The sequence below is a fragment of the Piliocolobus tephrosceles genome, chromosome 7 (genome assembly GCF_002776525.5).
Source record: "Piliocolobus tephrosceles isolate RC106 chromosome 7, ASM277652v3, whole genome shotgun sequence".
NCBI lineage: Eukaryota > Metazoa > Chordata > Mammalia > Primates > Cercopithecidae > Piliocolobus > Piliocolobus tephrosceles.
This window is the reverse complement of record NC_045440.1, coordinates 123,997,376-124,022,313: the sequence shown is the minus strand read 5'-3', so window position 1 is coordinate 124,022,313 and position 24,938 is coordinate 123,997,376. Positions and strand designations below refer to the sequence as shown.

Here is a 24,938-nt window from a genome sequence, read left to right as displayed (position 1 = left end):
CATCCATGGAGACATTCCTGAAGGTCTTTTTATACTATGTATTCTATATACACAATGGGATGTATGTTGAACTAATTAAAGCATAGTTAGACAAGAGAATATGTAAGAGTTAATTAAAAGATTAAAAAATTATTTAAAATGTATAGCTCCAAGAGTGTTAAATAATAATAATAATAATAAAAAAGGTAACTTCAAAGGAAAAATTTCCCGAGACGTTGGACCGTCATGATGTGAGAATATCCATCAGATTGTAATTCCTGTTTCCCTCTGGAGGAGAGCAGCACAGGGATAAATTAAACCCATGGATGACCTGAAGTCTGCATTATATTCTTTCCTTTCAAGTTTCTTAATTTTTCTTTTCTTTTTTTTCTTTTTGAGATGGAGTCTCACTCTATTTCCCAGGCTGGAGTGCAGTGGTGCAATCTCGGCTCACTCCAATCCCCCCCTCCTGGGTTCAAACGATCCTCGGCCTCCTAAATAGCTGGGATTACAGGCGTGTGCTACCACGCCCATCTATTTTTGTATTTTAGTAGAGATGGGGTTTCACCATGTTGGCCAGGCTGGTCTCGAACTCCTGACCTCAAGTGATCCACCCGTCTCAGCCTCCCAAAATGCTGGGATTATAGGTGTGAGCCACTGCGCCCAGCCTCTTTCCCTTCAGTTTCCTTCCCCACCTATAGTTGGTGAGCTGGAGGCTGGCTCTTTTTGTGTGTGATAGAAAGAGTATGGACTCTGTAGTCATATAGCCCTGGGTTCAAATTCTCAACACCACCTGTGGGATCCTAAGCAGTTATTTCACTGCATAGAACCATGGATTCCTTGTTTATAAAGTGGAGCTCATAATACCACTTTCAAAGAAGCGTTGTGGAAATTAAACGAGATAATACATCCACACAACCTTTCACGCGGTGAACATCCGCTTTTCTCTGTCCATAATACTACTGGCAGATCACGAGGCAGATCACGAGGGCACAAAGAAAGGTATGGAGGACAGCCACTTGTCTCTGGAAATCTACCTGGATAATGCCACTGAATAGTCAGGAATTGACTCCAAGCTGTTTCATGGCTATTCACCTGTACTAATTTGTTCATTTCTTATAGTCAATATTCCTCAATATCAACTTTCTGAGACACGAGACCTTGCCTTTCACCACCATATTTAGATGAAAGGAGTTTATTTATTTATTTATTTTGAGACGACGTCTTGCTCTGTCACCCAGGCAGGAGTGCAATGGTGCAATCTCGGCTCACTGCAACCTCTGCCTCCAGGGTTCAAGCAATTCTCCTACCTCCGCCTCCTGAGTAGCTGGGATCACAGGTGCCCACCACCAAGCCTGACTAATTTTTTTATTTTTAGTAGAGACAGGATTTCGCCATGTTGGCCAGGCTGGTCTCGAACTCCTGACCTCAGGTGATCCACCTGCCTCGGCCTCCCAAAGTGCTGGGATTACAGGCATGAGCCACTGTACCCGGCCCAGATGAAATGAGGTTAGAAGATATAAATGATGCAATTGATTGGCTATTTCTAGCTGGGGGAAATGATGCAGGGGGTTAGAGAGTGTTCCTGGGAAGCCCCTCTCACCTGACCATTTGGTACTTGTTAGTGATTCTTTGACCCTCATTTCTTTCCTGAAGGGTCTGTTGACTCCCAGGCTCCACTGGGGTGGCCAGTGGATGAAAGTACTTGAGACTGCCAGAACCATGTAAGGGATCTGGCCAGTGCTGTGTGTGTGTGTGTGTGTGTGTGTGTGTGTGTGTGTGTGTGGCTTGCATTGTGGCATCTGCTGGGAGATGCTAATTACAGCAATTAAGTAAAATGAGGATGTAACATTGCTTAGCAACCCAGTTACCTAATATGTAATTTTACTAATTTGGCTGAATCTGTGTGCTGTAATTGTTTGTGTTTTAATTAAGGATATTAATGATAATGTTTTTGTATGGGACATTTTATGCAACATTCTCTGATATCTCTCCAGAATTAAATTAATGCATAAGCATTTCTTGAAAGACAGGTTTTTGGGGATTTTTTGTTTTGTTCAAAACTAGTCCGGCTAAGGGGTATATTTGAAGATCCAGAAACAATATGCAATCTGATACCTCAGCTGTCAGTGGAGAGAGAAACACTTGGCCTGATGTCCTGCAGGAATGAGTTCCCCAATGTCCTGGACAAAGATTTGGCCCAAAAGTGGTCCTATCATGCAGCCAGTTTGAGCCTCATGGAATTAATCACTTTGGGCATTTAAAGTCATTTAAAGACATTTTATAAATTATTTTTATCTTGCTTAGGGACCCGTTTATATACAAGTCTTCAAATTGGATCCATGCTGACCATGAATGTGAAATCTTAACAACTTTCACTTTTTCAAAAAAATAGGTAACTTCTATCCCCCAGACCAAAAGAAGGTAACTCTACCTCCCTAAACAACCAAGTTACTACTGAAAACACCGGTCACTAAAGATAGATTTAAAAGAAGCAGCAGGAAATTGATGTTAGGCTATTCTCATAAAGCATCTAATCTCAGTTACCTTTCAAGATCACTTTTTTTCAGGGCTGAATTAATCTGGAAATTAGCATGTAGTGGACATAAACCCAAGTTCTTTGGATTTGGCATTAGCTACTGCTTTGTGTGGTTGAAGGGCTGAGAGTGGGAGAGGAGTCATATACTAGTCATTAATCACAAACTTCTTGAGAAAATGTTCTCTTTATATTCCAGCTATTCATTTAGTCGTTCATTTAACAGATACTGAGTGCCTGCTATGTGCCTAGAACTGTTCTAGGTGCTGGGAATACAGCAGGGAATAATCAAATAAAAATTTCTACCCTGATCAAACTTAGGTTCTAATAAGAATAATGGCTGTTACTATGTATTATGTGCCAAGCACTGCTCCATGGAATATTCATTTATTAACTTATTTAATTTTCACAACACCACCATGAGGTGATCATATTATTATCCCCAGTTTGCAGTTGAGGAAGCTAAGGCATGGAGAGTTTAAGAAACTTGCCAAGGTCACATAATGAGTAGTAGAGCTGGGATTTGGATCCAGGTATCTGAGTTTTGCTTTACCTCCTCCTACCTATGACTTCATTCTGTTGCCCCTCTCTGATATTATACAGTCCTATTTATTTTTTCACTTATTCACACTCCTGGCTAATAGGAAATGTAAAACCTTTCTGTGATTTATAGCTTTGCTTCCAACCATGGGAATGTGTTTCTGAGTTTTGCAACTAACCAATTTTATGAAGAACAAAGCACGTCCTTGGTTTTCTCAAGCAGTTTCAGATAACACTTAGAAATTGGGTGTGAACTGCAGCTTGAAACCCCGTCCCAGGGTGCAGTATTTTTTTTCTAGCTGGGTAAGAAAGTTATCTTCTCTTGGGAGACAGCATTTTCTTGGTTGCTATAGTTTAGTTCTTGCAACAGATAAGAGACAGATGGTCATATTTTTAAGGATACACACAGAGCTTAAAATGTAAAATAATTGAAATATAAATAATAGCTATTTCAGAGCCCCCCTGAGACTGCAGATCAGGACAGATCTTTGGGAAGAATCTTGGAAGGAATGTAAAAAGGCTGTTCCTGGCAGAATGGGAAAAAGCCAGGCAGATAGATTTTAGCCTTACCTTTCCAAATGTCCAGATGACAATTTTTGAAATCTTAATGTCCAGCTGACATTTACTTGGTGCTTAGTTCCCAGAATCTGGCTACAGTAATGTGTTTCCAAGTATGATCTACAAATAAAGAGCACATTAGGAAGCCATTTCACTGGCCCTGAATGTTAAGAGTATTTCAGAATTGTGTTGTGTTGTGTGTTTGTGTATGTGTATACTTTCCTTTGCAAAACTGAATTCACATGTTAAAAACCTTTTGAAAAAACATGTATTCATGCAGTTACCCAGCCAACATTTACTGAACACCTACCATGTGCTAGATTCCAGGGAGTTAGAGAGAGGAGACCAGGCGCCTACCCTGAAAGAGAGCAAGATCTAGTAAGAGAGATCAGGTGGTGATTATGAAACAGTAAGGTAAATGGATTGATAATGATGTGTGGGAATTCAGAGGGGGGATGCCTGTCTCCAGAAAGGGATCAAAGAGGAGATCAGATGGCAAATGGTCTTGAGCTCCAGTAGATCACTTTGCTGTCAACAGAAGTTTGTTTTCCCCAGCATCTTCTTACCCAGGAGCTGTCAACTTTGATACATGAGCAACAATCCCTACAGAGAAATACCCAAGAACCTGGGTTGGCTGGCAGCTTAGGCAACCTCAGACTTGCTGGAAGGGCACTTACTTCATGTTGGCTTCCAAGAAGCAAGATATCTGCTCCAAGTATGGTTTTCTCTCCTAGATTATTAGCCAAGGTCCAGAGATGGTTTTGAGGGGAGAATAACATCCCTGGGGAAGTCAATAACTAACCATGCTTGAACACTTCCACAGATAGTGCAAACATTTATGCTTAGCCTTTCCTCCTTTCCATTCCTCATACAAAATCTTCTCTTTTCCAGATAAACTCATGTTGTCTTTGGCATTGTTAGGAAACCTTTCCGTATTTAGACCCTCAATTTCCCATCTAAATGACTATTTCTTTTGAATACTGTTTTGACTCCCAGTATAAACTTCCTCTCCTTTATAGTGGACATGGTCCTTTGGGGATCCTGGTGTTACTTAGAACTCAGGTATCAGGTTCTTAAGATCTTAAAGGCCTAATGCAATATGGCTGTAGCTTATCTGGAGTCTGACGTGCCTGTGAGCCATCTGAGTGGAGATGATCAGTAAGCAGGCTGTTGGATAGACAGTATCCAACATTGTATATCCAATATTATTTATTGGCTGGGAGTTGGTAATATGCCACTGCAAATTAATCTCAAGAGAAGGATTTCACAGAGCATTTATAAATTGAATTATTCCACTAGTTTTCTCTATTTCTTTCTGGAGGCGCTACTCTTATTGCCCTGGTGGCTCACATAACAAAAGAGAAACGATCTTAATCTTATCTTGTCTGATGGCCTTGACTTATCTTTGCCATGCCATAATTTCTACAGCAATCAGCTGTCTGTTCAGTCACTATAAGGTAGTATAGTGATGAATGTCCACATTCCTGTGTTTCATCCCCAACTTACTATTGTTGATCATCAGAAGCAATTTGTTGGGAATGATATAAAGAGTAAGTGAAATCTATTATTTCCAACACCTTGATAGGGATGAAATAACAAATATGTTGATAAACATGGGATTCCTTCTTTGTCTTTGTGCCATAATCACTGATCTCCGCTTTTAAAGAATTGCTTTTCCTGAAAGTTCAGATTCCCTCTCTGGAGGAAGATCTTTATAATGATCAGGTTGCTCCAGTGAGGAGGAATAATTCTCCACCCATCCACCCTACCTGGCTCATATTCTTTGCTTGTCATCGACCAGAATGGTTCCGACTCTCTTACATAATCCAGCAATGAGTCTCTCCAAAACTGGAGCTCAACTTGGAGTAAAGAGGCCATGGGGATTAGGAGGGGAGAGAGTATTTCTCCTTTTAAACTGTGTCTCCTTGAGGCTTAATCCATGCCTGTTCTGTTCACACTGTACCTAGACTGGAGTTTGTGTAGACTAGGTGCTTATTAGTCTACTAGAGGGACCATAACAAAATACCGCAGACTGGGTGGCGTCAACAACAGACATTTAGTTCTCACTGTTCTGGAGGCTGGAAGTCTAAGATCACGGTGCTGTCAGGATTGGTTTCTAGTGAGGACTGTCTTCCTGCCTTGCAGATAGATGGCTGCCCTCTTTCTGTGTACTCACATGGTCTTTCCTCTGTGAGTGCATGGAGCAGAAGAGATTTTTGGCTTCTCTTCCTCTTCTTATAAGAACACGGTTCCACTGGATTAATGCCCCACTCTTAGGACCCCCTCACTTAACCTTTATTACCTCCTTGTAGGTCCTAATGCTATAGGGGTTAAGAAGGAATTATTTAGGCAGATAGCAAGGGCATGGGAGTCCTCAGTAAGGCTTTTCCTTTTAATGAAAAGCAGCCCCAAATCATTTTCTAACAAAGAGCAGGCTATAAGTTGAGCCACAGATATAAACAGGCTGGGAGCTTGCAGTGGTGAATGCCTACGGGAACTACGGACTAGACATTTTCAAGATGGCAGCTCCATCTTCCCTTCTCTGTCAGCCACGTGTACAGCAAGAAGCAGACAAGATGGCACCGATCAACTGGAAAGTCCAGTTGCATAAGAAGATTAGGGTAGGTAGGGCAAGCAGCCCTTCCCCGAACTATGTGAAAGTCATACCTGATGGAACCAATCTGTGAGTCCTGCCTAAATCAGATATCACCTTCTCAAACTGGACTATAAAATTCAGTGCATTGGCCTCCAGCTGGCCTTTCTGCTTGGAAACCCCTTTCTCTATAGAGGAAGCTGTTTCTCTTTCTCTTCTCTTATACCTATTAAACCTCCACTCCTAAACTCCTAGTGTTGTCCTTGTTCTAAATTTTCCTGGTGCGGGACAACGAACCCCAGGGGATATACCCCGGGCAAGGTAGCCACTTCACTATTTTCAAATACTGTCATACTGGGCTTCAACATATGAATCTTATGAGGACACAATTCAGTCCATAACAGTACTCCATAAATACTTATTGAGTATATCAGTTGGTGAATGAAGAAATCTTTATTGATTGAATGAATGAATGAATGAATGAATGAATGAATTAGTGAGTGATTTTTGGTGTTCTTTTGTAAGGAAGGGAGAAAGGACTTGAACAAAGCAAGAAGCTTCTCTGTGACCCCTGAGAGTACCCCTGAGTCCAAAAAGGTCCTATAACTTCAACTAGCAGGTCTCAGTATCTCTGTTATCTCCTTTGCTGGAGGCCAATGTGTCAGTGTAAGGGATTAATGAAGCCACAGGTGTAGGTTTCATCCCACGTGGATCAGTTAACTTGATTCTGAGAAGGGCTATTCCATAGCTATAGCCTGCGGGCCTTCAGTGTTAGACTCGAAACACATCTAATATTAAACAATGAAATAAATGTGAGTTACACATACATTTAAGAAAGATGAATAAAAACAAGTAAAATAATTACCCAATTTTTGGTGACTCAGTGACAGCAGTCGTAGTGGTGGTGGTTTCATTAAAGAATAAATGCTTGCAGAGTGAAAACTGTAAGGAGCACCCCCCGCCCACCACGCAGGCCAAAACCAATCACAGATGAGGCAGGCTCGCTGAGCGCTTTCAACTAGCGCTCATTGTCGTACATTTGATTACTGTAGATGTCATGTTTTTTTATACTAATTTGTATGCATTTCTTCACTCATTTGCCAACTCACTTATTCCAGTTCAGAGTCAACGGTGGCCAGACAGAGCCTATCCCAGCAGCTCAGGGCACAAAGCGGGAACCAACCCTGGACAGACGCTCACACCCACATTCACACTCATCCCAGGACCATGTAGACACGCCATGTAACCTAACAGGAACATCTTTGGGGTGCAGGAGGAAACTGGAGATCCCAGAGAAAACCCAGGCAATCATGGGGAAAATGTGCCAACTCCGCACAGACAGAGGACCCCCAGGGAATCGATTTTTTTTCTCACTAATGTTATAATAAAATGATGTTGAATGGAATGAAAGTACTTGAGGACCTGACGTATATGTTTCTTAGAGAATTTTTTTTTTTTTTATTTTTAGACGGAGTCTCGCTCTTTTGCCCAGGCTGGAGTCCAGTGGCGCAATCTCAGCTCACTGCAACCTCTGCCTCCCAGGTTCAAGCGATTCTCCTGCCTCAGCCTCCTGAGTAGCTGGGTCTACAGGCACGTGCCACCACAACTGGCTAATTTTTATCTTTTTAGTAGAGATGGGGTTTCACCATATTAGCCTGGTCTCAAACTCCTAACCTCACGTGACCACCCGCCTCAGCCTCCCAAAGTGATGGGATTACATGCGTGAGCCACCATGTCCAGCCTCTTAGAGAAAATTTTAAGAGTTTTTTAAAAAGAAGACATAAAATCAGCCATAAAATTGCTCTACATTTTAATGCATTTGTTTTCAAGCTTTTCTTTAACATCCTTGAGTTAACATTTACAGAGCTTTTCCATAATATAGATGCATTTTCCCACATTTACACATAGTACTTATAATTTCAAGGTGTATAATACTGCATCCAGAGGACACCCACACATATGGATACAGCAGATAGCTGATGTATTTCACTTGAGTTTTATCTGAGAAAAGTATCCTTTTATTACAGCATACCCACTAGGTAGTGAAAAGACAATTTGCTTTATCTCAGAGTTTACATACAGTACTGTACGTTTCATTAAGCCAATATCGGCATATCCAAAAGGACACATAATTCAACATGTCTGCTGTTGCTCAGACGGCAAATCCAGGTTCTTTAATATAAAAGAGAATTTACACTTGGTTAGTTGAAAAATCAATTTTCCTCTTCCCTCTTTTTATTAATCAATGAGAGTTTTATGATAAGATGAATAACACAGAACATCAACAGCCCTTCCTGTAAAACAGGAGTCCCCAAGACCTAGGCCGTGGACCTATAGCGGTCTGTGGCATGTTAGGAACGGGACCGCACGGCAGAGGTGAGCAGCTAGGAAGCAAAGCTTCATCTGTATTTACAGCACTCCCCATTGCTCGCATTACTGCCTGAATTCTGCCTCCTGTCACATCAGCAGCAGCCTTAGATTCTCGCAGGAGTTCGAACCCTATTGCTCCTTATGAGAATCTAATGCCTGATGATATGTCACTGTCTACCATTGTCCCCAGATAGAACCATCTAGTTGGCAGGAAAACAAGTGTAGGGCTCCCACTGATTCTACATTATGGAGAGTTGAATAATTATTTCATTATATATTACAACATAATAATAATAGCAATAAAGTGCACAATAAATGTAATGCACTTGACTCATCCTGAAACCATCCTGCCCTCCACCTCCCACCAATCACCAATTCCCCACCCCATCCCGAAAGATGGGGAAACCAGTCCCCGGTGCCAAAAAGATTGGCACTGCTGCTCTAAAAGCTTCCTTTGACCAGGTGCGGCGGCTCATGCCTGTAATCCCAGCACTTTGGGAGGCCAAGGCAGGCAGATCACCTGAGGTTGGGAGTTCGAGACCAGCCTGGCCAACATGGCAAAACCCCGTCTCTACTAAAAATACAAAAATTAGCTGGATGTGGTGGTACGCGCCTGTAATCCCAGCTACTCAGGAGACTGAGACAGAGAATCGCTTGAACCCAGGGGGTGGAGGTTGCAGTGAGCCAAGATCACACCACTGCACACCAACCTCAGTGACAGAGCAAGACTCTCTTATTTATTAAATAAATACATACATACACAAATACATAAATAAAAACCTTCTTCATTATTACTTCTCGAACACACTGGACTTCCCATCATATTGGTGAGCTTGTTCCAGGCTTTCTCAGACCTCGTTCCTTTCTCTTAGTAATTCCATTCCTCATACCCTGAGCTACCGAATGTGGATTTTCTAACAAATTGCATTTTCCCAGTTATTATTTATTTCAATTTTATAGTCTAATAAATATTGGTAGAAAATTCACAGAAACTCCTAGGATTCTCCATGAGAGTGGCATATCTTTTTCTCACTCTGCTTCTGCCTCTACAATATATTTATGCTGGCTCTGGATCATGACAGACTTGATGTCTGGATGGAAATTTAGGGGATGGAAAATGAGAACAAGTTAGGCCAGGGAAGGAAGAAGGGAACCAGTTTTTATTGAATGCTGATTATAATGTTCTAGATACTGAACGAAGTGCTCTGTATACTTTTCTATATTTAATCCTAATCCTATGGGTATTATATTTTTTAAATGAGGAAACTAAGGGTAGGGGTAAGAATGGAGCACAAACCATATACTAGTTTCTGTGATAGGTACAGAGCATTGGTTATTTAATCTTCACAACACAACTTTACTTTTTTTTTTTTTTGAGATGGAGTCTCACTCTGACTCCCAGGTTGGAGTGCAGTGGTGCGATCTCGGCTCACTGCAACCTCTGCCTCCCGGGTTCAAACGATTCTCCTGCCTCAGCCTCCCAAGTAGCTGGGATTATAGGCACCGGCCACCACACCCAGCTAATATTTTGCATTTTTAGTAGAGATAGGGTTTCACTGTGTTAGCCAGGATGGTCATGAACTTACTTTTTAAGAAGTAGTGATTCTTAAAAAGTTTAACAAATGTCAGACAGAATGGGGTTCTAATACAGCTTTATATGCCTCCCAAACCTATGTCCCTTTTCAGTTTAACATGCAGCCTGCCAGCTGTGCTCAGCTGATACAGATGTTAAAATTTCAAAAAGGCAGGGTGAGCTATTTAATTTCTGGATTCAGAGTACGGAGTGCTTGCCATTACACCATGGCACCTCACATGAGCAATTTCATTTCTTTTTTTTTTTTTTTTTTTTTTTGAGATGGAGTCTCACTCTGTCACCCAGTCTGGAGTGCAGTGGCGCGATCTCGGCTCACTGCAACCTCTGCCTCCCAGGTTCAAGCAGTTCTCTGCCTCAGCCTCCCAAGTAGCTGGGATTACAGGTGCATGCCACCATGCCCAGATAATTTTTGTATTTTTAGTAGAGATGGGGTTTTACCATCTTAGCCAGGCTGGTCTTGAACTCCTGACCTCGTGATCCATCCCCCTTGGCCTCCCAAAGTGCTGGGATTACAGGCGTGAGCCACCACTCCTGGTCGAGCTATTTAATTTGTTGAAGCAATTAAAGCTTAAACACTTTCAAGTCTAAAAACTTATTTTGAAATACAAACACTTTTGAGCAAATAAGAAAACACAGTATACATATACATTCTTGCTCCTTGTAGATACCTTTTCTTAATGAATTTTTACCTTACCCTCAATCCCTTTAAAGCCTATGCTAGGCAGGCTTCAGAGAAATGCTTTCTGTTTTCTTTAGCCTCACTTGCATTTGAATTCTCTAGCAGCTTCTCAGTGACTCTGGCTCACTTATTACAAAATGCCCTCCTCCCTCCTGAATGAATTGGGCTTAATCTCTACATGTTAAATCCCCGTGTGTGGGCACCCATGCCAGCAGTCATTTCCCTTCACACTGTCCTAGACTACTCTCAATGAGATTCATGGAACTGCCATACTTTTTTTTTTTTTTTTTTTTTTTTTTTTTAAGACAGAGTCTCACACTGTTGCCCAGGCTGGAGTGCAGTGGTACGATCTCAGCTCACTGCAATCTCTGCTTCCCAGATTCAAGCCATTCTCCTGCCTCAGCCTCCCGAGTAACTGGGACTACAGGTGCATGCCACCATGCCGGGCTAATTTTTGTATGTTTAGTAGAGAAGGGGTTTCCCATGTTGGCCAGGCTGGTCTTGAACTCCTGACCTCAGGTAATCTGCCCGCCTCAGCCTCCCAAAGTGCTGGGATTGCAGGTGTGAGGCACCATGCCTGGCCTTTCATATCTTTAATGACTCTTTCAACCTAAATGCTTTTCAAATACCCTTTTTCTTCGAGTTGGCCTTGCAAACCACCCCTCCTGCCTAATTTTAACTTTGTAAGTAAAAGAAAGCTCCTTCAAGTTATACAACAAACTTGTTGCCAGAAATTCAACAGGTAATAATTTGCTTTATTCTACTGATAATTTTGTTCCTGCAGTATTTAGGTTTATAAGAGAACATAAGCTTTTGTATTTCCTCTGTGCAATTTTAATCTGGGGTAAGAAAATAACTCTTGCATCTACCATGTGGTTAGACACCTGGCATTTCTCTAGCAAATTTTAAAGTGTTGCTTTCTGGATTAAAAGATGAGACTTAAAATGCAAATACCCTAGAGAGAAGTCACATTTACTAAATTAGACTTATGCTACCCTGCAAATGATTGATATAAAAGTCTCTCCCAAAATGAGACCGAGATATCGAGGCATAGGAGAGAGGATGAAAGATCCCAGTGTTCAAAAGCAATGAATAAGAAGTACGACCTAGCCCCTGCTCCGAAGGTGGCCCTTAGAGCACTTTGATTCTTCCTCTTTCAAGTCTGGTCTTTCAGAAAATATTTACTATGGAAGTCACATTTTATGCTGAGTGTAAGTTCAAAAGTCAGTGTGAAAATCTTGTGTGGTAAAAATCTCTCTTGAAAATCTCCCCTAAAGTGCAGTTCCATACTGCTTCTCAAGAAGTCCAGCATTGCCAGTTCTTCCTGGAGCTTTATGAAATACACCAGTGCTATTGCTTCAACTGAGTTCCAGCTTGTTTGTTTGCATTTAGGGGCTACATGCATGAAAAATTGCACGCCTAGAAGTACATTCAATGCAGCCCGACGTTCCAAACTACAAGAGACACAGGGGAATGAAGCCTAACCCAGGAAATAATGGATTCTCAGTCTTATGTCATGCTTGTGCTGGGACATATAGATGCTCAAGAAAGGAATGCTGGAGAGAATTTTACACAGTATTTAATTTCTTTTCTCCCTCACATTTATTTATTTATTTTTCCCTATAGTTGAACTTGCACGAATTAAAGTCATGTTATTGAACTCCCTTGCATATTTGTCCAGATGTCCAGCTCTTGGGTGCTATCTTAACCTCATGCTACCGTTGGAGAGGAGATGGCAGAAGAGCAGGGTATAGTGGAGCCCTTTGATTCCAGACCAGAAAAATGAGAGCAGATCACCAATTTGGGTCTTATACAAGGTGATATGCCAGGTGAAGAAAACTAGTCTCCATTTTGATGATCTCTCTCTCTCTCTCTCTCTCATTCTCTCTCTCTGTCTCCAGGCTGGTCCATTCAGGTCCAGGGAAGGGATCACCCCAGGCTGGTGTGGATTTGTCCTTTGCAACGCGAACTGGTACCAGGCAAGGGATTGAAACACATCTCTTCAGAGCGGAGACCAGCAGGGACCTCTCCCACTGGACAAGGAGCATAGTACAGGGTTGCCACAATTCTGCCGAACTCATTGCTGAAATCAGCACTGGTGAGTGCTGCAGTGGGCTACCAAGGACACACTGTTAGGGGAAGATGAACCCTCTACTCCACTGGGGCCTTAAAGTAGTTTTCATCACTGGCCTCTGGGGATAGTTAAAATTCCAGAAGCAAATTTAAATTCTTGTAAATTAAGGAAGTCCATGCCCTACTAAAATGTAACCTAAAGCTTTGATTATAAAAAGACTTATCCTATCTTCATTCAAGAAAATTTGGTAAATTGGATAGTCGGTTACAGTTCTCCTACCTGTAACCTCTGGGTGGCTTCCTAGAGGAATGAACTTTGAGGCATGAATGTGTAGTGTTCTTGGTTACAAACAGCAGAAATGGATTCTGAGTAATCTATCACAGAATAAAATTATTGGAAATATATTTGGTAGTTAATAGGATTGATCAGAAAACAGGTGTGTGAGTCTGTTTGGCCTGCTATAAAGAAATGCCTGAAGCCGGGTAATTTATAAAGAAAAGAGGTTTACTTTGGCTCCCAGTTCTACAGACTGTACAGGAATCATGGTCCTGGCATCTGCTTCTGGTGAGGGCCTCAGGAAGCTTCCCATCATGATGGAAGGCAAATGGGAACTGGCATATCACATGGCAATAGAAGAGAGGGGAGAGAAAGAGAGGAAAGTGCCGCACTATTTTAAACAACCAGGTCTCTCATGAATTCAAAGCAAGAGCTCACTCATTACTGAAAGGAGGAGGGAACCAAGCTCTTCATGAAGGATCCGCCCCCAAGACCCAAACACCTTCCACCAAGCCCCACCTCCATACTGGGGATTACATTTCAACATGAGATTTGGAGGGGATAAAACATCCAAACCATATCAACTAGAGACCCAGGGCAGTAAAAAAAGCAGGAGCCAAAGGCATCGTGGTGGCGATAAGCAGAGAAAAGGTACAGTTCTGGGAAGAGTGACCAGTGCCCCTGCCCTTGTGTGAATGAAGAGGCAGAGGCAGAATGGAAGTGCTGAGTGAGTACAGGCCACATCCACACAGAGCTCTTTGAAAGGGCAAGTCAGTGGTAGAAACGGGAGATGTGTGTAGAAGGAAGAACCCTTCTATAGTACAGTATGTATTAAGGACCTGCTATATGCCAGGCATTTAATGTGTCAGTAGTTTCATACTTTGAAAAACAAACTTTTTTTGATGGGGGGGGATGGAGTTTTGCTCTTGTCACCTGGGCTGGAGTACAATGGCGAGATCTCACTGCGACCTCCACCTCCCGGGTTCAAGCAATTCTCCTGCCTCAGCCTCCTAAGTAGCTGGGATTACAGATGGGGAGGCAGTGCTATCAGTACAATCTCTATGCCACTGTCCTTGGACATCCTTGAATGGGAGGGCTGGCAGAGGGCAGGGTTCAGGGTTCAGGGACTGTTCCCAGAAGGAGTTATAGACCTGTTAGAGGAAAAGATCAGCCCTAGTTACAAGTCGAAAGATATCTGCAAGTCAGTCAGGAGAAAGGGCATATGTTTTAATCAGAGCTCTGATTAAAATCCACTACATTCTGTGAGCGATGGAGATCTCTATTTCTTCCCCAAACTTTGAAAGCCTCCCCGCCTACTGTCATTATCACGAGGTAGGAAAGTTGAGCAATTCTGTGCCCAGCTCCTTCCCCACATCCCTCCTTGTCCTGAGTGCCAGACCCAGAAGGGACACAGGACAGAGTGCAAAGAACTTGAATTTTGAAAGCCAAACAACCTGGACTGGTGACGTGTTCACCTCTCTGAGCTTTCCTTTTTCCACCTATAATATCAGGCTGTGTTCGGGCTTCAGAAGTTCGAGGCTGGTCTTGAACTCCTGACCTCAAGTGATCTGCCCGCCTCGGCCTCCCAAAGTTGGGATTACAGATGTGAGCCAGTATGCCTGCTGGCCTTATTTAAATCAAAGTTCTGTGTTTTCTGGCTTGAGACAAGGCCTACAGGGCCATTCGAAGGCAAGTACACCTATAGACCCGTGTGGTGTTAGATGGCTAGATAGGGACTAGGAGATCCCAGCAAAAGGAATTTCTTCCCATTTTTTTCCCTTAATTCTATGGGGCTTTTAAAATTACAACACCAAAATAAATCCATTGCGTGGAGCAAGTGATGTACAGCAAGTTCTCAATCAATAAAGCCCTTGCTCTTATGCCTCCAAGCCCCACCCCCATCAGGGAGGGTCCTGGTTTCCCTACAGCACTTTTAGATGTAGATCAAAACCTTAGCCAATTTACTTGTCAGGGTCTGTTAAATGCAGTGTTTTGTGAAGCAAAAAAATCCAATCTGATCTGTAATAACCTTTCTCAGAACTCTTTGATCAAGAGTTTTAAACATTCACAAGTCTTTGGAAATAGGAATTAGGATGCTGAGGCGGTCCCCGTGCCCAGCCCATAAGCTTAAAGAGCAGAACTCTTTTCCTAACCATAGTGAGAATCCCAGAGAAAAGCTGGCACCGCACCTGCTCAAGAGGTTTTTGCTTTGTGTCTTTGGATCAGAGGGCACCATGTGGATGCCACCCCTGAGCTTCCTAGATGCCACACCCGGGGTGCTCTTCATGGAAGATGCCACATCTGAGGTCAGCAATAGCAGCTTTTCCAGGATCCAAGATCATCAGGGAAATTAAAAGAGCACCCCTCTCAATTTCTAAAACGAGATTTGTTAGACTATTAAAAATTAGACTATTTTTAAACTACTCATTCCTGACTTACGTATTTACATTAGTTAACTTTGATAATATCATGGGTGTATGCTGTCTTCTTTCACCAGGTGGTAGATACAATTGTGTGTGTGTGTGTGTATGTGTGTGTGTGTGTTGATGATGATAAGGATGGTGATTCAAAGGTGTCTTTATTTATTTAAAAAAAATTGTTTTTCTTTTTCGAGACAGAGTCTTGGTCTGTCACCCAGGCTGGAATACAGTGGAGCCATCTTGACTTACTGCAACCTCTGCCTCCCAGGTTCAAGCCATTCTCCTGCCTCAGCCTCCAGAGTAGCTGGGACTACAGGCACCCACCACTACGTCTGGCTAATATTTGTATTTTTAGTAGAGATGGGGTTGCACCATATTGGCCAGGCTGGTCTTGAACTCCTGACCTCAAGTGATCTGCCCGCCTCAGCCTCCCAAAGTTGGGATTACAGGTGTGAGCCAGTGCGCCTGCTGGCCTTATTTAAATCAAAGTTCTCTGGCTTGAGACAAGGCCTATAGGGCTGTTGGAAGGCAAGTACACCTATAGACCTGTGTGTTGTTAGATGGCTAGATAGGGACTAGAACGCAGATAACGTTCAGTAGATCCCAACAAAAGGAATTTCTTTCCATTTTTTTCCTCAATTCTATGGGGCTTTTAAAATTACAACACCAAAATAAATCCAAAGAGAATATTTTCATGAACAATGACTATATTTTTATTTTAGTAAGAAATGTGTAACTGATCGCTGGGACTGAGAGGCATGTAGTGAGTGATTGGGAAAATGGATTGATTGCCATGGTTCATACTTGTCTCTTTCTCTCTCAGCTTGCACCTACAAAAACCAGGAGTGCCGTTTGACTATACATTATGAGAATGGATTTTCTATTACCACTGAACCACAGGAGGGTGCCTTTCCCAAGACCATCATACAGTCTCCTTATGAAAAGCTCAAAATGTCTTCAGATGATGGAATCAGGATGCTGTATTTAGATTTTGGAGGCAAAGATGGAGAGATTGTAAGTGTACTTTTCCTCAGACCATACGATTTCATATATTAATATTTCATTATGCAACATAATGCTGCCTTACTCTTATTCAGCATTTGACTGCTAATGATGTACTTGCAAGCCCATGTTTTATCTGATCCTTGAAAAACAATGATTAGGTTCAATTATTTCAAAGTTCTTTTCTTCGGTCTCATTTTCCATTAGAAGACTACATAAATATTTGAGTCAAACGAAAGAATCCTTTACAAAGCTAGCTTAAATTCTTATCAAATACGGTCTCACCAGCTTAAAAAATGTACCCTGCAGTTTTAAAAAGTATTAAGCATCTCATATAACCTTGGCATTGTGCTAGATGTTAGGGATGCAGTGAACTAAAATACATGGTCCCTACTGTCAGGGAAGTCTCCGAGGAGAGGACAGAGAGCAAAGAGACAGGAGGGGCCAGATGAGGAGCAGAGCAAGAGGGCAGCAGGAAAATGAAAAGAAACTGATCAACTCCACTGGAGTGGAGGAGGGCCAGAGGAGGGCACAGAAGCATGGAGCTGATATCAAACAATATGCAACAAAATTAGCAAATTTATCCATGAAAGTAACATATGTCTCATCTCAATCCAAGTAGTCCATGCGTTGAAATTCATCATTTCCTGAGATGGTTTCTGCCTGCCATAATGAAAAAGTATATGACTTCACTTGCACAGAAGGGTGAGAATTGCACATTCTTATACTCTCTAGCTAGCAAGTGTCATCCTTGGCATTTCAGGAAAACATAGCATCTCATTTAAGCTGTCAAATGTAGAACTTCAAAGTGGACTTTGATTTCGTAATGACTAGTCTCTGTTTAGGTCCTCCCTAGCCACTGGGTTACTCAATGAATTTGTTGGCTTTCAGGAAGAAAAGGGCAGAACACACTTAATAGACTGTAGGGACTTTTTATCTCAAAATTGCAGCCCCACTCTTCTAAATGATGCCATACCTCTGGTACCAAGACAGTACCAGATTTCTTGCCATGAGTGCCATAGGCAGCCACGATGGAGGCCATTCCCCATGGCTGACACTTGGTTTGCTGATCACTTTCTGAGAGTTATTTCTAGCCAAGCATTTTTCTAACTTTTAAAATGGATCTACAGAATTTTTATCAAATGTTTGTTTGTTTGTATGTTTCAATCAGTAGGTTCAGTGTGAGGCACCCACTTGGAAATAAAGTAGTGACTTGAAAGTCCATTTTACTAAGAATATTTCTAATTCAGTTGCTGCTCTATCAATCACCCATCGTGTGCTTTTTCCTAAAGGTGACTACTCTCTAGCAAAGTGGAAAAGAACAAGAATCAGTCTCCTGCTTTATCCTTGGCTTAAAAATTCAAGGCTATTTTTGCCCATGAGGAAAATCACTTATGTCTAAATTTCAGCCTTTCTGCCTGTAATTGCAGCCTGACTTGGAAGATTTAGGAAGAACTGATTTTTACTGCCAGTACATTTAGTTGACAAGCTCAAATTCAGACACAGCCTCCTTCCCCTCTACCCCCTATGTCTGTTTAAGCAATCCTGGAGGTGGGCCACAGACCTTCCCAGTGTGGAGGGGGAAGGGAGCAGAGATGAGCTGTAGGAAATGCAATAAACTGAGGGTCAGGACCTGGGTTCTCTTTCTGAGTCTGCAACAAACTCACCAACTCTCTTGGGAAAGTCCTTTCATTGCTTTCTATCGCAGTCTCCCATCCATAAAATACACGGATTGAAGTAGCTAAACTTTAATGTCTCTTTCAAAAGTTTCCTTCTGTGTTAGTGACATAGAATGTTGTGGTTAAGCCCTGGCTCTGGCATTAGACAGACTTACATTTGAGTCCACGCTTTTCATTTACTGTAAGATCTATATTTCAGAAAGTTTCATCACTTCCCTGAATCTTCGTTTCCCTATGTAAAAAAATGGAGATAATAACAATAGCTTCCTCATCGGGATGCTGTGAGAATGAAATAAGATAGTGGATAGAAGATATTTAGCATAGTACCTGGCTCATAATGAGTACCACCTTAACTTTGGTAGCGATCATATGCTCAGGTGGTTGTGATTCTCCAACACCGTCATCATCAGAACAAAACTGGGGACAGCAGAAGAGAATTGAGAACAACTCTCCCCATGTCCCTAAATTAGGTCAGGTGATAAAATTCAACTTCTGAAGGACTCTCCTGCTCAGACTGTATGTCTTGCATGTGCCAGGTTCTCAAGGAACACATCAAGAGGCATAAGACTTCAGATGGTGCCTTCCCAGAGATGTGGCATACGTGCTTAACAGTTCAAGACTGAGGATGGTGACAACACAGCTGCTTAGCATGGGTTCTGTGTTTTAGTTTACGAGGAAATGTCACATATAGTAGCTCCTTTAATACTCAAATGACTGTGAATTAGTAGGACTGAGAAGAATTTTAAGAGACTTATCCAAGATGGTACGTCTGAAAAGCATCAGAACCAGGATTCAAACCTAATCTTCAGATGTGAAATTTAGTACTGCTTCATACTGTATGAAATCCAACATGAATAAATATCACTATTGTGGTACCAAAAATAAATGGCTTAGACAGTCAAGAAGGACAACATCAATATTTATGGTATTGGTATATCTAAATTTCACGGGACCTATTTTGGAAAAAAGATATATGAGATGTAAGGAGTAAGTTCAAAGAGTTGTTCCTTTATCTCATTGAGGGGCAATGGTTTTAGAGCATAATTGCTCCAGTTAACACTTAAAAGCAGGAAGTGCATATAGATTCATTTGATGTGCAAATCACTCATCTACATCAAGCATTAGTTTAAAATCGCTCATGCTCTCTTCTTTTTAAATTTCAGCAACTGGACCTTCATTCCTGCCCCAAGCCAATTGTTTTCATCATTCATTCCTTCCTGTCAGCTAAGATTACAAGACTGGGCTTGGTGGCCTGAAGACAGGGGCGACTTGCCTTTAAGAAAAGAAGGGCTGCAGTGCCACCAGAGAACGTGACATCAGACACCATCTGTAGTGAGCAGTGCACCAGATGTAGCATGCTACAGTCAGCTTTAGCTCTCAAGAGTCATATGTAACTGTCCCAGACTCCTCTATCAGTTTCAGCAACTACAAGGGATACCCTGCGAAAGTACCATGAGAAGTATCAGAGCAAAACTTTTTAGAACAGTACAAGGTTAAAGAGGTGAGGTGACGGGCAACACACAGCATAGCTTTGAAATAATGACAAGGACATGATCATTAGAACAGCATGTGCAGATCTTAATCATCCCAGTTCCTAGGTAACTGGTTCACCAGGTACGCAAGGCCCAAATAGTTGAGAAATGGACATTTTTACCTACTCCTCCTAGCCCCCTATGCCCAGTAACAATGATCCCTTTTTTTATTGTGATTTATTTCCTAATTCTTGCTGAGTTGACTTTCACTTGTAGGAAAAGAAATATATTTCAAATAGAAACCCACCTTCTATTTAAGTATGAAGCAGCTGTTACTTTTAAAAAATGAATTATCTTTCAATAGTGTAGAATGATTCCAAAGTGACCCCATTAGCATATACTGAGCAGGAATTAAATAAAGCATCAGATACTGATCTGAGCTGTAAGCTAGTAGAATCTGAGCCAAAGTAGACTGCTTAAATTGGTAAGCTTTGCTAAAGAGTTGTATGCACAAAGGATTATTAATTCTGGGACTACACTCACACCAAGATCTGCTGTCTTGTAGCCAAGAATTACAGCTTTATTTATAGAGAGTGAATTATGGGTATTTTTTCAGAAAAGATTGTCATCTGATACACATATAAAACAACTCACATTGTTGGAGTTAACTAATTATCCCCATTTCATGGTTTTCAGTGGAAATACTAAGCAACTTATTGACCCTTGTTTTTGCCTGTGCTTGTATGCATGCATTTTCAAGCAAGTACTACTAGAGCAGCCTCATTTAATTCTGGACAATGCTGGGTTTTACATATAGACTGAGTGCAATCTATCTGCAGTCCTTTCAGAATTCCAGGGAAATAATATAATGACCTGATATTTTTCTACAGGAATATTTTCAGACATTATATAGCACATTACTGATTTAATGCTTTTGCTTTTATCTTTCAAATCAAATTCACTAAAAATAACACCTATTGATTTTGAAGTCACTTTTCTCAAACCTTGAAAATGAGCTCTAGGATCTCTATAAACATTTCTAACACTTTTCCTGTAGTTTACACAGACAGACATCTATTGTTAGGCCTGTGTGTTTTAAAGAATCATATGTTAACAAATACCCATGCAAAGAGCTTCAAAAAGTGAAACCGTGTTAAAGGAACACGATTTTACTCACTCAGACATATTTGTTTATTGAATTGCAAAGTTTTATTTTAAATCAGCATTTCCCCAAAGAATATATCATATGACGCTAGTTCCAAGGGGCTTGACTGAGTGGTGTTTTGCTGGGGGGAGATAGTGGTTTGTTAATACACTTTACTAAATACTGAGCTGAAAAATGTTAAACAGATTTCACAATTGCCTCCTTGAAGATTTTAAAGTTCATTGTGATTCTTCAAGGGGAAATCTGGTGAGCCATTCCTCACACTTACCTACGGGACTCCTTTCTAACGGAGCATCTTGTGAAGCTAGTGGGTTTTTTTTTTTTTTTTTTTTTTTTTAATGCTTTAGAAAACACAGCTTTAGGATATTGACTTTTTGTTTGTTTCTATTTTCAAATGCTGAAAAGTCAAGTCCCAGCTTGAATACCATAGAAAAGCTTTGATGCATTTGTAAATTATATTGCACTTTCACTATATATTTTCAGAATCACTGGAATGTAATGTTATACAAGAGAATTATAATTGTGTATTGTAAATAACATATTAAAATACATATATTAATACCAATAGTTAAATTCAACAATATGTAATCTAAGGTGCTCGGTTCTACATGAAGTATGAGTTAACGGCTCATAATTAAGTTGCCAAGATTCTATTATATATTTATAGACAAATTAAAATGATCATAATTACAAATATGATTTCCTTATCACATCACTTAAGTTTTGGACTGATTAATATCTGTGTGGGGGTCTATGGAAACTACATTCTCTACATTTATAAACATTTAATTATTTATATTTTAGAAAAATATATTTGAATAAAATTAATGCATTTACTGGAGTAAATTAAAATGTTATTAGCAAGAAATAGAAAATTTGACTAAGATAATTGTATATATGAATCATTTTTCCCCCCAAGTTAAAATGTATCATAATAGAGAGGCTCTAATGAATCAATTTCCAATATTCATTTTTTTCTCATTTTGAATTCAAGTTACAATGACTTTACACTATAGATTTTAATCTTGCCTGATGTGTGCTGGTGTGTATGACACAAACTCTTAAGTCTGGATCATGCTTGGGTACAGTCAATGAATCAACCAAGTCACTATGAGGAATTTGTTTTTGTCCAATTTGCTCTGTGCTCAATCCCATGAATTATTAAATTTACAGTGTTTGTCCCCAAATGAAAACCAATATAAATGAATGATGTTTTACTCTGTACTTTATGGGAAGCTGCCTATTTGTCAGTAGATGTGGTTGAGTCCCCTGGTGCGGTGACATCCTTTTAAGCCATCTCATAGGGATTTGAAGAAGGCCAATAGGAATACAGATATTGGTTTTTCTTTCTCTTACTTGAACTAAGTAGGAGCAACCAAACCATAAACCTATTACAAACTACCCAGGCAGAGGCATTTACTTAATTCATCAACTAGTGCAATTAAAACCCTGAAAACACATGTTCCTTGTTGACTCTGCTTGGTTGAAGCAGGAAAGAGTGGTTTTGATGGTCAGAAAGTTTTAAAATTAATGGGCAGGGCCTTTCTGGCCCCTGTTTTACAAACACGTTAGATATTCCATCTTGAGGGGATTGCAGTAGGAGGCTACAGTGAGGGGGTAATTTTTAGATGTATCTGGACTTTAAAAAAAAATGTGCCTATATTTATAGCACCATAAATATTATGTAAAATTTATATATGAATTAAATAAATATTCACCTCTGATTTCCAGTGCAGAAGTTTATATTTTATTCTAAATATACAATAGGGTGACCTGGACAGTGGTTTTACAATACTATAGAAGAGCATGGGAGGCAAGTGTTGCTATTCTCTTCCATCAAGTGCTGAAGGATAAGGGGGATGACACCAGCAACATGTTTGTGTGTTCACTTATTTTTACTTTTCTGAATTCATTTAAAAATATATAGGTTTGGCCGGGCACAGTGGCTCACGCCTGTAATCCCAGCACTTTGGGAGGCCGAGGCGGGCAGATCACCTGAGGTCAGGAGTTTGAGACCAGCCTGGCCAACATGATGAAACCCTATTTCTCCTAAAAATGCAAAAATTAGCCAGGCCTGGTGGCATATGCCTATAATCCCAGCTACTCAGGAGGCTGAGGCAGGAGAATCGCTTGAACCAAGGAAGCGGAGGTTGCAGGGAGCCGAGATCATGCCATTGCACTCCAGCCTAGGTGACAAGAGCAGGACTCCATCTCGGGAAAAAAAAAAAAAAAAAGTGTTTTTTCTTTTTCCCATTGCAGCAAAGTTTAACAGATCCCTAGAATATTAATATTGTCCCCAAATTATTAAGTTGAATATAGTTTCAGGATAGGTCTTCACCTAGGGCTTAGGGCTCCCATTTTTAACTAAGTTTTCATGGGATTTGACACATACACCAAGCTCCAAATACACAACTTCTCTGTTGTACTAACATTTGATTTGTGTTTAAGTTGCTTGTAATAAATATCATGGACTGGGGTTTCAAAGTCTTTTTACTAGCTGAAACTTTAGTAATATTAAGATTAAATTTAGAACCATAGAATCACAATTTTGAAGAGATCTTAGAGGCTATCAACCATATTTTAGCCCAAAGTTTATTATTTCTTTCTTTTTTTTTTTTTTTTTGAAGGAATGAAGGGCTTTATTGAAAACGAAAGTACACTCCACAGTGTAGGCCTGAGCACAGGGGGTCAAAGGCTCTGTTACAGAGTTTTTGTGAGTTTAAATACCCTCTACGTGGAGTATGCCCTATGTAAATGAAGAGGATGAAGTAAAGTTACAAGGTGTATGCCCTATGGAGAGGCTATTTCCTGTTATAGTTGAAGTGTGAATTAGCTTATGTTCCCTGCCTCCAGACTCTATTTTCCTGCCTCTTCTCTCCACTTAGAGATGTGATCCTCATAAATCTTTACGGGAGGCAGAGGGACCAATGGTGTTTTTTTCTGTAACTGCTTCATGCTGACTTGAGGCGTAGTCTCTACCTATTGGGAATCACGGAACTCTCTCGCGCGCTGCTCTATCTAGTGGAGGCAGGGTAGTTTCTTGATGACCAGGGGAGATGTCTTCACCTGGAACTGGCTGGAGCTTTTGTTGCACGATCACCTGAAGCTTGATGGTCTCTCAGGGGTTCTAATGGGTGCACAGTTCCAAAAGTGTGGCGGGACCCTTCTCAGTTGCAAGACCATGAACCTAAAGCTCAAGGTCCCGAAGTTTTTGTTGTAGTGTGGATGGCAAGGACAGTCGTCCTTCGATGTTTCCAGAAGATTCAAACTGTAAAAAGTTTTCTTTACCCTATTATTTCAACAGTACTAACTTAAGGTATATGATATGCTAGTAATGTAGCAACATTATATATACATATAAAAATGAATATAAACCAATTGAAACTTTTTGAATATAAACCAATTAAAACTTTTTAAAGTTTGTACCACTTAAAGTCATCCCATACATACACCATGGCCCAGGTACTACATCTTTGGAAACACTGACCTTGTATAATCTTCCATTAACCTCAGGAATCTCTTCCTGAACATCCCTTGAAATTATTCATCCAGCCTGAAATTGAAAATTTCCAGGTATGGGAGAGAAGTACCTCATCTCCCCAGGTAGGTCATTCCATTGCTGGATGGGTAGAGATGTTTGAAAGTTCTTACATTGTTAGAGCCAAAACTTCTGGCAGAAGTGGGAGATGGTGAAAAATAAGAAAGCCCTATGGGGACAAGAGGCAGGATAGGAAACTGACACACAATCAGACCATCCATTGCCTGTTGGCAGCGTGGTCAGGAAAAGGCATCCCATGGACAAAGCCCCTCCCGCTGACTCTGATCTCAGAGGTAGACACACTCCTGCTCTCATGCTTGGCCTCATGGCTGTGATTCTGCCTTGGCTTAGAGCATGGCCTGGGAATGATGAAAGAAAACGTAAGGTCAGAGGATCACTTGAGGCCAGGAGTTTGAGAGTTTGAGATCAGCCTGGATAAAATAGCGAGACTCCATCTTAAACA

General features: G+C 40.9%; 1 protein-coding gene across 3 annotated transcripts in view; it reads left to right on the top strand.

Moving 5' to 3' along the window:
- The window catches only part of SNTB1 (syntrophin beta 1), a 278,993-nt gene extending 256,332 nt beyond the window's left edge, over positions 1 to 22,661 (top strand). For 2 of the 3 annotated variants that reach the window (XM_023224643.2, XM_031935905.1), the window contains 3 exons: positions 12,751 to 12,947; positions 16,443 to 16,633; positions 19,464 to 22,661. In XM_023224643.2, coding sequence (XP_023080411.1) covers positions 12,751 to 12,947; positions 16,443 to 16,633; positions 19,464 to 19,556 — 481 coding nt within the window. In that variant the 3' untranslated portion in view covers positions 19,557 to 22,661. Of the gene's footprint in view, positions 1 to 12,750; positions 12,948 to 16,442; positions 16,634 to 19,463 lie in introns of those variants that run through there. The other variant, XR_002734198.1, reaches the window with a different exon arrangement.
- The last annotated feature ends 2,277 nt before the right edge of the window (positions 22,662 to 24,938 follow it).